Source organism: Phalaenopsis equestris, unplaced genomic scaffold (assembly GCF_001263595.1).
Source record: "Phalaenopsis equestris unplaced genomic scaffold, ASM126359v1 Scaffold000761, whole genome shotgun sequence".
Classification (NCBI taxonomy): domain Eukaryota; kingdom Viridiplantae; phylum Streptophyta; class Magnoliopsida; order Asparagales; family Orchidaceae; genus Phalaenopsis; species Phalaenopsis equestris.
In genome coordinates this window covers 2,318,336-2,332,454 of record NW_018165201.1, presented here as the reverse complement: position 1 = coordinate 2,332,454, position 14,119 = coordinate 2,318,336, and the positions used below count along the sequence as shown (strand labels likewise).

Sequence of the window (14,119 nt, the reverse complement as noted above, 5' to 3'; positions counted from 1 at the left end):
TTATTGTAGGTTACAAGTAGGTTACAGAAAGTTATATGAAAGTTACAAGGAGTTATACCGCGGATATAACTCACTTATACGCTCGACATAATCTCAAAATCGTACGCAGCGCTGCGTACGTCTATCATACGCAATTTTTTCCCCTCTCCACACCTACTAAATCAAAAAACAACTTGCAATGTGCAAAATTCACATCATTACATATGTATAAAAAAAAGCTGAATGTAAAAAAAAATTGTAGTAAATCATAATTTTTAATAAATAAAATGGAGAAATACAATGCTGATCAACATTTGTAACAAACAATAATGTACATGAAAAGTGAACAAAAAAGATTAACAAATCATCTTTCCAACCAACCCAATCCAACATAATCTGGGATGTGCAAAACCAAACGGAAAGCCCAAACAGGAGAGCCTTAACCAAACTGTGAGGTGCGAAACCAAAAAGCATACCTGTGTGATACCGGAGTGTAACCAAACAAAAACGGAAAATAAATATTATTACTGAAATCAAATAAAAAATTACAACCAACACACATAAATCTGAAATTACAACAACTGACAACACAATTCAAGCTAAGGGTTAGATCTACAGGTGTGGGTGGTGGCGGTTAGGGGCGTGGAAGGGTCTGGTGGCGGTAGCAAAGGGGTGTCAATAGTAGCGAGAGGGAGGTGTGAGACTACAGGGAACGACAAGAATGTTGTCATCCTGGAAGGTGGCAACAAGGAGTTGGGGAAAGTAGCAGTGGAACAGCAGGAAGATAGTGATCCCTGGCTGTCCTGGGCATCGGCGGCAAGCTGAGAGGGCCAGAGCAGTAGGAACATGGCCGGAAAGGAGCTGTTTCGGCGGCAGCAATGTAGAAAGGGAAAGGAAAAGCGGCTGGGAAGTGGAAAGCTGGGTTTGAAAGGCAGCAGCAGGGTGGAAGGCTTGTTCTAGAAGGTGGCAGCAAGGCAGAACTGTATAAAACAGTGAGGAGGTGGTTGTTTTGGACGACAGCAGGAGGGCAGGACGACCGGGAACGATGGGGAGCAATGTGGGAAGGATGGATGGAAGGATAATCACCACCTCGAGAGCAAGATACAACCAAAGTACCACCTGATTATTGAATACAGCTGTAGAAAGGAAAACCTGAGATGTTGGCGGCTATCCCGATCAAAAGACATGAAAAACTGCCCTAAAATATCACGAGAGCAAATATATAATAATAGGATAACAATGAGTAGCCCAAGAGGACCGCCCGACTCCTCAAAAGGGAACAAATTTGGACATGTTCTGTCCAAGAAAGCAGGCGGGTCGCCTGCCTTTCACGAGTGAAGTTACGCGCGTACGCCCCCACGTCACTATGTCCGACAAACAAGCGGTGAGACACCAACTAATGGTCGACAAACGACGGACTAGATCTGGGAAGGTCGAACGAACTGCAAGCTCAAGAGAGCGGGATAGGGAAGACAATCAGGTTCTCCACTTTGGCGGTTGAATAGGCAGTTCATTGGGTTTCAGAGCAATACAATGGGACTTGTGATCGGTTCGTGGCCGAACCGACTGGTTAGATCTAGTTTTTTAAACCTTGTCACTTCCACCATCCACTAATCATTGTATTCTTCCTTTTTTTAGCTCATTTTAATGATTAAATAGTAATGTCTTCTCATATATTATATAAAAAAGGGGGCACACGACCTGATATAGAGATAAAAAAAATGGATAAACTTTTAGTACAAGAGATGATCAACACTCCTTTTTTTTCACAAAATAATATAATTATGATGAGTGGAGGCTTGAACCCATGACCTAAAAAATAGAAGCAAAGGTATGAACCACCAGGCCAAAGCTCGATTGATAAGCATGATATTTGGGATCCGAGTACTACTATTCTAACTCATTCAAGGTTTAACTATTTTGTTACTTTTATCATTTTAAGTTATCATGGTATGTTTATTAAAACATTAGTAAAAAGTCTTTATTGTATATCACAAGTTTGTTTTAAAAAATTGAAGTTAGTTTTCCATAGTTCTAAAAGTTTTACAAGTTAATAATGCTTTAGAATACAAGTAAAAACAATTTCATTTTGTTTGCTTTTAAGAAGGCATTTTTTAGGAAACCAAATGCCCGTATGCCTCTCAACAAAATGAAATCATATAAAATAAACATCATTTCCTTAATGGATCCAATACAATTGTGTTTCAAATGAACTGCCCTGCTAATTTTTAGATGTAACAGCTGCATATCTAAGCCAAAGCAGACAATATCTCGATATGCAAAGTTTGGGCTGTTCTAATGGTCTCATGGTTTTGTCTCATCAGTGTAACATCCTAAGAGTTTGTCCATCCCAAGGGTGCTCCGGCACGATAATAGTTAACTTTGGAGTTTCTGATGAAATTTTAACTATTACACCTAAAGGTGTCTCAATTTTTAAGACTTTAACTTCATTTAACTTGAGGGATTTCACAATTTAGTCCTAATTGCTTTTTTAGCTTATTAATTATTTTCTCTCTACACTACTCAAAAATCAATCATTGATTAGCATTCTTTTTTCCTATCTACATAAAGTTTCTCTTGCTTTTCAAGCATTTGGTTGTTTCTACTTTATCTTTTTCCCACATGACAAACTCTCTCTACATGCCACTTTATATTTTTCGTGGGCACTCTCGAATTCATAAAATATATAGATGTTATGAAAATCTTATTGAACATTTGTATACTTTAATTGGCATTATTTTCATGAGAATACCCACCCCACCACATACACGGAGATCACCAACTCCTTCCTTTATGAGCCATAATGTTTAAGAGGTCGCTTCGCTTCCTCAACAATGGTTGAACCTCCTTCAGCTCGTCCTCCATGCACTTTTGCAAAGTTTTTTATAATTTGAATGGTGCGGATTTCTCCCCCTCCAAATTTAATAATTTCTGGTTATTTTTTCATCAGAATTTGAAGACTCGACACAGAGTCTTCATCTTCTCGAGGTAAGCCTATCTTCTCTTTTCTAATGTGGAAATTTACATGCTTACTAGGATCCACTCCTATTAACAAATATCCCATGGGTCACCTAGCCATGGATATAATTCGTAAGTGTGTGACCAATTTACAATTGTTAAGTAACTACCTTGTTATGTTAATTGAACCTCAGCATGTCTACATAAAGCTTTTTTCAAAAGTATATTATATCATCCTATTATCAAGGCGTTCATAATACATTAATGGGTTCCTGATACCAATGTTAAAATGTTCACTCAATTTTGATTATTTCATGGAGTCTCATCACTCTAATTTGAATCTCATTTTCACGACTTCTTTTGCATTACGTTAACCAGTCTACAATATTGTTCATGGTTTCAATCTTTGAAGAACCTGTACAAATGAATGCTATGATAAATCGTGGCATTGGGGTCTTAGTGGCTAGTGTTAGTGAAAAAGGATGTTACTACCCGATTCCATAAGGTGTGGATTGGATCTTCATCATTCGAATATAAGGAAAAAGGTGACCTTTCATGACATTCTTTCAAGATGCATCTTTTGCCATATTTTTGGACAAATTCTCTTATTATTTCAAGGCTCGCCCTGAGCTAAAAAATTCTCAGTTTCAGTCATAAAATCGTCCACCTGATGACCATTTGTTAGGATATTACCCTTCTTCTTTTTTAGTTTTGTACTCAAAACATGATGCCAGAATCAATTTCTATTCAGGAGAACTGGTTGATAATCCTGCTCTTGAAAGCTGCTTGATGTTGATCACTTCATCTGTTGCTAATAATATCACCGAGTTTTCTACAAATTTGGAAATACCTAGACCTCTTCTCATCGATGAACAAAACAAAGTTATTTGTCATAACATGTATCTGATTCTGGCTAGAACATTCAGAGTGTAGATTTTCTGGTGGATAAAAAGTTTCCATATGTTTCATATTAAAAGGTGCAGACATATTAAAAGGTGCAGAAAGCCAAAAAAAAAAAATCTATCAACACCCTCCCAATTTAACCAAACTGCAAACTGTACGATCCAAATGATATATTAATTCTTGATAAATGTCATTGATATACTTATAATATTATCAACTTAATATATTTGATTTTAATTAAAAAATCCTTACCTAGAACACCTAATATTATTGTCTAATTTTCATAAGGATCCTTTCGAGAATATACCATCATATATACACCTTAAATATGCCATTTATGGGCTCATCTAGAAATGGATGCAAGCGAAGGCCACTGGCTTGGATTGACAAATCATGCAAAATTCTTACAGAAGTTGGCCATGAAAGCAGTATCTTCAATTATTTTAACTTTGTAATGAATTCAACAACCGGCAAAGTTATGTTGGCGATTTATATAGATAGCAAATTAGTCATTATTAGGAGCGACGAAGAAGGATTATCTAAAGTAAAGCAAAACTTAATTATTTTGTTACCCAAGATATATGGTGATCTAAATACCTAATTAGGATTAAATTTAATTGAAACAAGAAAAAACAGTTTCTCCTTTTGAAGGAAAATATACTAGTAATCTCCATATGAGGAATTGACTTTTTATAGTGTAAACCAACAAACCCAACAAATAAACTAATCATCAATGATGAGGAAAGCCATTTGATAATCTTAGTATTGAAGATTAGTTGAAAAATTAGTATATAGGACAATTACATGGCTAGATCAATTCGTTCTGAGGTTATGTCACCATATGCAAAAATCAAAACAAAAGCATTGGGATGCTACTATTTGCATTATTAGATACATCAATAAGGATCCTGAAAGGGGTTGTATATTTAGACTGGGGACTTAAATATTCAAGCACTCATTGATATCGATTATGTTGAATCTGCTAATGATAAAAAAGTTAAACTTCTAGGTAACCATTATTCATAGGTATAGAGGTACATGCATATCTAAAAGAATAAGAAGTTAAATATTATAGTCAGACTTACCATTAAAGCAAAATATAGCCATGGGGGTCATTCTAAATGTGAGTTGATGTGGGCCAAAACTATTAGAAGAATCAATTTTCTAATATTCTAGCTTAAGGATTGGATTTGTATTGCAATAATCATGCAATTATATACATTGCCAATAGCGCAATGTTTTATGAACAAATCAAATAGAGATTGATTGTCAATTTACACAGGATGATGTTCATTCCAAGAATATTGTTCTCATATTTCTAGCTCAAAATAATCGCAGATGTATTTATTAAACCTATGGTTCCCCTTATCATCTCACTTGTACAATAAACTGAATCTAACAAAATATATATGCTCTAGTTAAAAGAGAGTTGGCATGTTGGGTGCGTTTGGGACACTTGTGGCTGTATGAAACCTCAGTTCTTAAATAGTTCTGGAAAACCTTCTGTTTAAAAATTGGTGTTTAAGAAGCAATTATTCTGTATGAAAAATTCAGTTTTGAAAGTGGTCTGTTGATAAATATCTGAAATACCACTCTTTAAGTACAAGCAGAAGTCAGAATTTTGGTCGAATTTTCATTGTAGAAGTTCAATCTCACCACTAAAATTTCTTAAAAAGTCGCAAAAAAATTACAACAGAACAGAATTGTAGCAACTAGGAAATCTATTGAAAGGGCGCCAAAATCTTACAGCATAACCATTAGGATCATTCAAAAACAAGTTAAAAAGAAATAAAAAGAAATTAAGAGGAATTCATTTTCTGGCAGCAGAATAAAAATCAAAGAATTTCATGATTCATCTAACTAATCCTTGTAGATGGCCGAGACTATACAATATGGCAAAAAGATCCAACAGCGAAGCATCGTAAACCATACAAATTCGAGATTATGAAGAAGGGAAAACCAAAGGATCGTGAGAATCTTACCTAGGGGTCTCGACAGCAGGGAATCGTGAAGATCCAGTCGCGATCGTGTGTTCTTGCGAACAGGAAGTGTGCAAACAAGCTAGGGCATAATTATCTTAAGGGTCGCGAACAAAAACCCTATGCTTCATCGAACAAAATAAAATTTTGAACACGGGACGCGGCCAAAGGCCCGCAGTCGCGATTATAATGAAAATTTCATTGCGGTTTGGTTTGCGTTTGGTGTAACACTCTATTCAAAAGGAAAATTTTTAGGTTAGGTTCAAAAGACAGTTCAAAACGCCCAAACAAGCACGCCCTATATTAAGAAGTGTGTATGGTTTGGAATAATTTCTATTGATTCTCACTTAATTACATTTATTCTCATATTTATTTGCTTCTTATATTCATCTTAAATTCCTATAAATAGGCAACATTATCTGGTGAATAAGATCATCTATTTTTTTTCCCATAATCAGTACTTATCATTAGAAGTAAAAATCTATCTAATAATTTCAACCAAGATTGCCATGAAAAAATAACTTGTTCAAATAAATTTTCAATGACTTATTTATTTATAGAGAATAACCCTAGCAACTTAGGAGAAATATTAAAAGAGAGAAAAACTCAAATAAATTAGATGTAAACTGCTACAAGTATGTCTCAATCAAAAGTTCAAAAAAAAAAAAAAACTAAGATAATGCTATCAAAATGGGACAAATTAATGTCATTCAGATGCAAAGTTTTAACATCAATAGATTCTCAGAAAATCTGAGTGAATTTGGCCATTCGCAACACCAATTGCCCATACAAAAACACCTGCAAAGTGCAACTTATCTTTAACAAATCAAGTTCTACAAAAAGCATACCACCGCGATAGAAAGAGAAAAAGAAAAAAAGCATTATATGCATAAATGGCATACAAACACGAACAATGACCTTTTAACCAAACAATGTCCAGGCCTAAATAAGCATCAAAGAGAAATTCACATGTGTGGCACACAATTCTTATGTATTTACATATCTCACAACTAAACTTTCACATTTATATACATAGAACTTTGGTGCTTTAAACTTATGCATGAAAAAGTGTATTACACTTTTAAAAAAAATGGCAACAGTGCTATTTTTTATGTAATATTAATGATTTGAGTGTTATGTGCACAAATACAAAAAATTAGGAGTGAGATATGCAAATACATAAGAATTGTGTGCAAAGTATGTAGATGCCCCAACATTAAATTCACAAGGACCAAGCAGGCTTACAGGAAAAGAGCTCCAGCTCGGAACTTGAACCAATCCTTGAGGAAGAATGAGTTGTGCGTAGCTTGAAGATCCTTGCCAACGAGGACTTATAAATGAAGCTTTAGACAAGGACCAATTTGTTAGAGCCCCAGTCAAGGACTGCTGACCAGCTGTTGGCGACTGTACGGAAGGATAAACTGGAGAACCGCGCAAGGAAAGCATTGCATTAGATGGCTGAGGATGGTGAAATTTACAGGTGTTGCTGAACTTGCACTGCCCAGTTCTTAAATAATATGCACATTCCTTCTCATTCTAGATAAAATTTGAAGAATCAAATTATACGTTAGATTAAAGGGCAATGAAATAAATATGCCAATACAAGAGATTAAGTATATTGTATTATAAATGAGTAAAATGTCAAAATAGTTGCAGAAGGTCCTTTTAGTTCCAAAGCCTATAAAAATGCCAGTTTAGTCCCAAAACTCATTTACTACATCCTAAAATTTAAAGAGTTTAAGGACTTATTTGACTATTTATAAACTCTGAGAATAAAATGGCCTCATGTAAATACACAGAGGACTATTTTGACACTTTTTATAAATAGGAATTACATACAGGGCGAAGGGGATAGCCTAGAACATTCAGTTGAACTCTTCCTGTGATTCCAGCCTTATCTTTGGGGTGATGAAACTTGCACGTAGGTCCAAATTTGCATGTTCCAGTCTTTAGATAGTACTGAAGAAGAATAAAACAGGAATGAAGTTTATCTAAAAGTGGAACCAAAAAGAAGTGTGATGGGGAATTAAAAAGAGAAATTGCAAAAGAAGCGAGGATATTGTAAACTGTATTCCAAAGACAAAGCCGTTATGAGAAAATCCACCCAAACGCAATCATTGTTGTCTTCCTAGAAGTTGTTGAGATTGACTAATAAAAAATAGGAGGATTTACATGCATACCACTCAACTTCAATTTTTACATATCTAACACAAACTTCAATTTTACATACATGCCACCTTACCAATGTATGAAAAGGTATATTTCACATTTTAAAAGTTAAAATAGTAATATTTTTGATGTGATATGAAAGAGTTGAATGATATAAATGTTATAACTCAAAGTTTAGGTATAAGTTTAAGATATGCAAATAAATAAGAATTGGGTGTAATGCACCCAAATGCTTCTAAAGAATATTTACACATAATAATATATATCATCCAAACGCTGTCGATGAAGACTCTTAATACTACTCTTCCATGGTCCATGCATCGATATAAATGGCCGACTGCAGGTACAGGGAAGCAGAAGTTATAAAGCCTAAACGCATATCCAACATTAATTAATTTGCTAGATTGTAAGATATTGAAAGGAAGAGAGAAAATCTAATGAAATAAGAAGTTTATAAGTTAGTTAATGTACGTTGAAAAGTTTAACAATAGAAATAGGTTGAAGATAATAGTAGATAAAAAGTTGAAGGTTAATAGTCAGGGCGAATAAATTAAGTAATATGATGATTTCTATTAAGATAATTATCTATGAGAATCTGATAAAATGGTTAGCGCTCTCCTCCAAAAATTGATTAAAATACAATTTTAAGAAATCAATTGTGAAAAATATAAAATAACTACTAGAACAAACAACTGAAAAAGAAAAATATTCATTGCGAGTGACTCGAATAAATATATGCTATATTGGGATTTATTATAAATGGATTAATAGTGGGTATAGCATAAAAGGGAAAAGCAATGTTAAAAATGATATTTTATTTTGCCATAGCCTACAATCTCAGAACAGTAAACACATATTTAGAGAGAGAGAGAGAGAGAGAGAGAGAGAGATGTTAACCTTCATGCATAATCCACAAGTCACCCGATGGGATGTGATGAGTGGCAAAAGAAGAAAAGCAACCTCACGAGAAATGAAGTAAAACATCCTAAATACATCATCAATTTTTGTCGGCCAAATAGGCTTGAAGCATATGGCACAAGGAAACAAGAGCCATCCAGAGGAGCGGGAATTCACAAGGAATTCACGAGCATGCATATATATTTTAAAAAAAAAAGGTAGAAGAATAAAATAATATAAAAGAATAATAATGATAATAATTTATATATAACAAAGATAGAGGCATGTACATACATAACACACAATTCCAATGAATGTCCACATCTAACATCTAAACATTTATATTTACATGCATACCACTAACATCATATAAAAAATACCACCATCACTATGTTTTTAAAAGTAAAATACACCTTTCATGCATAAGTTGAAGACATGACAGATTTAAAAGGGTAAATATCAAACTTTGGGTGTTAGATATATAAATACACAGGAATTGTGTGGTATGAATGTAAATTTCCTTGAAGAAAATAATAATAATAAATTAAAATGGAATAATAAAAATTAATAACTAAAAAAGATTAAAAAAATTATTATTGATAGAAAAATTGAATTAAAAATATTATTTAATAAAAAATAGAATAATGAAGATGGGAAAAAATCTCTTGTTTCCCCCAAAAATCAAAGGTTGGGCATTCCTTCTCTAATTGCCTATCTTAAACACCATTTTAGGGCCTGCCCTCTTCCCTAAAATAAATTCTAACCAATTTTGATTGTTGTGTCCCATATAATGCCCTTAAAATCCTTTTTTTTTTTGGCAATGGTGATAAGGCTCTGCAAGTTTAATACCTCTTCATAAGATTAAGGGGCAGCTGCAGCTTATTCAGCTTATGTCGATAAGCAGCTTATCTTGATAATCTGCTGAGGAGCAGTTGATCCAGATAAGCTGGCTAGCTGTTTGGTTTGTGCGTTTGGAAAACAGCTGATTTTGGATAAATGACTAGTCTGCCCCTGTTGTGGATAAGCTGTTTAGCTGTTCAATTTCTTACATGTTCATTACTCTCAGTAGATACACAAATTTCATAACAGTACGAAATTATCCTACTTTTTACATTAACTAATAAGTCTACTCAAGTATTTAAACAGAGCATGCAGTTCATGCCATATTCATCCTTTGGAATGAATATACACAGATCATTCAATAGCTCTTAAAAAACGAAAAAAAAATATATACATTAATGTAATTGATCTATATTAATCATGATCATTTAAATCCAACCTAGTGACAATGTACAACTATGTTATAATTTCTTATAATTCAAGATAATAATGAGAACATGCTCTTTAGCAAAATCAAATAGAACATGAACATGGTGCACATTGTACATGGGAGCAATTATAAAGACTTAAAAAAGAAGTTACAAGACACCAATTACATTGGTAATACTACATAATTTGAAAGTTGACAAACAACGAAGCCATTGACACGTAAATTTAAAGGGATAAAATAAGAACTTTCTAATGTGTAGTCAAACAAGAAATGAAAAAGTCAGCAATAAACAAGGCAAGCAAATAGAATAAAGCTGAAATGATTGAAAAAGAAGATGACAAAGATCAGAACATAGAAGCACAAACAGTTTTCAAAGTGCTCAAAACCTTTAAGTTACTCAAAGGACAAATGTAGGATACCACATATGGCTTGTGTCAATCAGATGAGGCAAGCAGTTAATGTAGCAGTGACAGAATGGAAGATTCATAGAGAAAAGAGCAAAGAAAACGAAGGTCTTCCAAATCCAGTACAAAGAAAGAAAGGTGGAGGGATTTTGACCTGATGAATGCGCGGAGTCAGGGGATCGAAGCAGATAGGGCAGTCGAGGACATTTGGATCAACGTTAAATCCAAATTGTTTAGTCGTATTATTACGTCTGTCCACTCCTGTCTCCTCCACCTCCTCGACATCACCCACTTCGTCTCCGACCTCAACGGGCTCTTCCTCCTCTTGTTCTGAACTTTCCCCTTTGACCTGATCACATGCCCTCTTCTTCAAATCCTCTTTTTCCTGGCAGCTGCCATTCCCCGATCTTACCTTAAAACTCCCCACCGTCGGAGAGACTCCCCTCCGGCTAGAGCCTCCTTGCACCAGAGATCCCTACAATCTCTTCCTCGTGCTTCGGCTCCGCTTTCGGCATGCCTAGGTCTACGGCCAAATGGGGAAGAGGAGGGAGGAGAGGAATTTTCTTCCCAGCAGAGCAAATTTGGGTAGTGACGGAGGTGACGGAGGCAGGATCGACTACGATCGGGTTTAGCGAGGGTACGGGAGTAAAAGCTAAAGGGCGAATGCGGATCGCGGGTAGAATCGCGGGGGTATACCCGCGATCCGCATCTAATAGAAAATAGAAAACGCGATTTTTAAAAACTCACCTAAAACGCGAGAAACGAACAGTGCGAAAACGCCGCCGCACTTATAAGCTGCCCCAAAGGGGCCCTAAGTGGAAGATGCTAAAATCTACCCAAAAAATACCTGAAGTTAAAAAAAAAAACATGCACTTAGGATGAAAATCACATAAATTTGATGAAAAAAGAAGTACAAAAACACAATTGAGACAATAAAAAAAACCTAAAATTGCACTACAATTTATATTAAAAAAACAAAAAATGATAAAAAAATGCATTTAGCATCCATGGCTCATCAACGAGCATGAAAATTATAAATTATCACTACCTCCGAGTTTAACTCAATAGGAACATGTAAATGGCAACTATTGTCATGGCAATAAAAAAATTGTGAATGAAGCTTTAGCTTCTACCAAAATCATTTATGTAGTGAATCTCTACATATTACCCTCGAATGCCAAATGCTAGAGCTCATTATAAAAGGCAAGGTATTTGGAATATTGGCCCGAGCTAGTTTACTGTTAGGATATTCTGAGATGAATATCTAGGAGTTGTATTGTCCGGATTCACACTCAAATGCTCGCAATGCAGGTATATGCATGTGAAACCTCAACCCACGAGTTTTCTATTAGAATCTTTTGGAAACACATATATGATACTTACATTGCACATGTGAAATGTTTCACACCCCAATGTTTTGTTAATCACGTGATGATGCCTTCTCGTGAGACTCAAATAAATTAAAGCATGAAATAAAAAATAATTGCACACCTTGAGAGAAGGGTTAATTGGTGTGATTGTTGAAAATTGATCTTGATTTTTTTTTGTCTTTTTCCTTTTTGAGCCAAACAAGAGTTTTTCAAACAAAATCTTCTAATCCAACAGCAACGAAACGAAAATATTTTATTTATATTTATTGACATACTTTCACAACACGCGTTCTTTAAATAAATAAATAAACAATACTTGCTCATTTATTTCTAATAACTATTTTCAGATCATATATCACATGCAAGCTTTGTAAAACAATATTTTTCAATATATCACAAAGTAATAAAAGCATGTAAAAGATGCAAGTAAAAATGCATAAAGTAAAACAGTACAAACTAATGTATAGTGATTTGGCACCAATGGTCTATTTCCACTACTCGAGTTTTTAAGTGATCCTCGGAATGTCAACAAGGCAAATAAGCCTCTCCTTCATAGGCAACGGAGTAATCCTACATTCCCTCTACTCCAAGCGAGAGGCAAGCTACTCCAGCACATCAACTAGTAACACTAAGTTTCAACACAGTATTTGAGATCCAAATTCTCCCACAAATACAAAACATAGCTCTCAAAAGAAATAAAATTTCAAGCCAGAAGGAAAATAAACTTTAGAGAAAAAGGAACAAATAGGTGCACCCTCACACTTTTTCTCTCTAGGAAACTCTCTTTATAGCATTTGCCAATGGTGGCTTAATGGGTTTTACTTTTATATCAAGTAGTTTGTTTAACCTAATTCTATTATTAAAATAATAATGGTTTATCGTACAGTTGATCATTCCAGACTGAAGTATATTAAACCTTCCATAAATTATAAAGCTTATATTGGCTTAATTAAGAAAAATGATCATACAACATGATATCTATTATACAATATGATTAAATCAAATTTTAAATCAATCTAATTAAGGCAAATTAAACTGTCAGTAAGATGGAAATAATTATGCTAATTATACACTGTGATGTACAACATACAATATGATTATATCAAGTTTTGAATTATGTTAATTACAATAAAATGCTCCTATTAGAATTATACTAAAGTAGGGCATATCACACGCTACAATGCATATTGTACAGCATAATATTAAGATCCTCTTCCATTAACTACTAGACCTCCTACTCTTAACAAAGATTGCCCAAGTTTAGATTTTAAAATTGAACATGATCAGGCAGAACGATCATTAATTGTATAACAAGATCAAAGCTATGTGAATTTTGAGTTTTCAATGATGTATACTATGACCAGTTATGGTTTTATTTTTTGCTTATTTCACTAGTGTGTGTTGGTCATCTTGGCAATCTCTACAGCTAAAGCACATATAGATATGACTCAAAAAATAAAAATACATATTTATGATTTTGAAGCTCATATCTTGAAGTTTCCCCGACTAACTTGAATTTCTTGGCTGACATTTTGCTCGTTTAGGGCAGCTTTCCAACAACTTCACGTTACCAAGACATGCGAATGGTCGTTTCAATTTTGCGTCTTAGCCGCATTTTATGCATTGTGTTTCGCTAGAAGCATTGTTTTAACGTCGCGATCGAGCCAGCGCGATCCACAGTTTGGTAAAGCTTAATTACTCCAAACTCCATTTTTTAGCATTACCTATGCCCTAGCTTTCGCTCTCTTTCATTGTCTATGCCCTAGCTCTTGTTCTTGAGCCGTTGTTTCTGCGTGAAACTAAGGAGAAGATTATCGAAAGTGTATTTCTTTGCATAAAAAAGATGTATCCTCTATTTTCTTTATTTTCTATAGACATATTTATTACTTTATTTTAGTTTTCGATCGGATATAACCTTCCTCTACCAGTTTTTGTATGCATTCCTTCGATTATGAAAAGATTTTAACCTTGCTAAAGTTGTTTATGTGGTTTTGTTCTATTTTCATATCTGAGAAATATGCTTTTAATCAGCGTGCTCCAATACAATTCTCTGTGGGTTTTCTTTTGCTCTAGAATTTTGACATGTACTGTTTAGGACTCTAATTGTTTTTTAACCTCCTACATGATTCAAAGATTTTTATGAAATTGTCGGTGGCTTGTGTAAGGCTTGTGATATTAGGGATGGAAAAT

General features: G+C 34.4%; 1 protein-coding gene across 3 annotated transcripts in view; it reads right to left on the bottom strand.

Moving 5' to 3' along the window:
• Positions 1-14,119, bottom strand: part of LOC110030847 (zinc finger CCCH domain-containing protein ZFN-like) — a 42,789-nt gene that overhangs the window by 6,159 nt on the left and 22,511 nt on the right. For all 3 annotated transcript variants that reach the window (XM_020733784.1, XM_020733782.1, XM_020733785.1), the window contains 2 exons: positions 7,659-7,778; positions 7,065-7,355 (listed from right to left, as the gene is read on the bottom strand). In XM_020733784.1, coding sequence (XP_020589443.1) covers positions 7,065-7,355; positions 7,659-7,778 — 411 coding nt within the window. The remainder of the gene's footprint in view (positions 1-7,064; positions 7,356-7,658; positions 7,779-14,119) is intronic.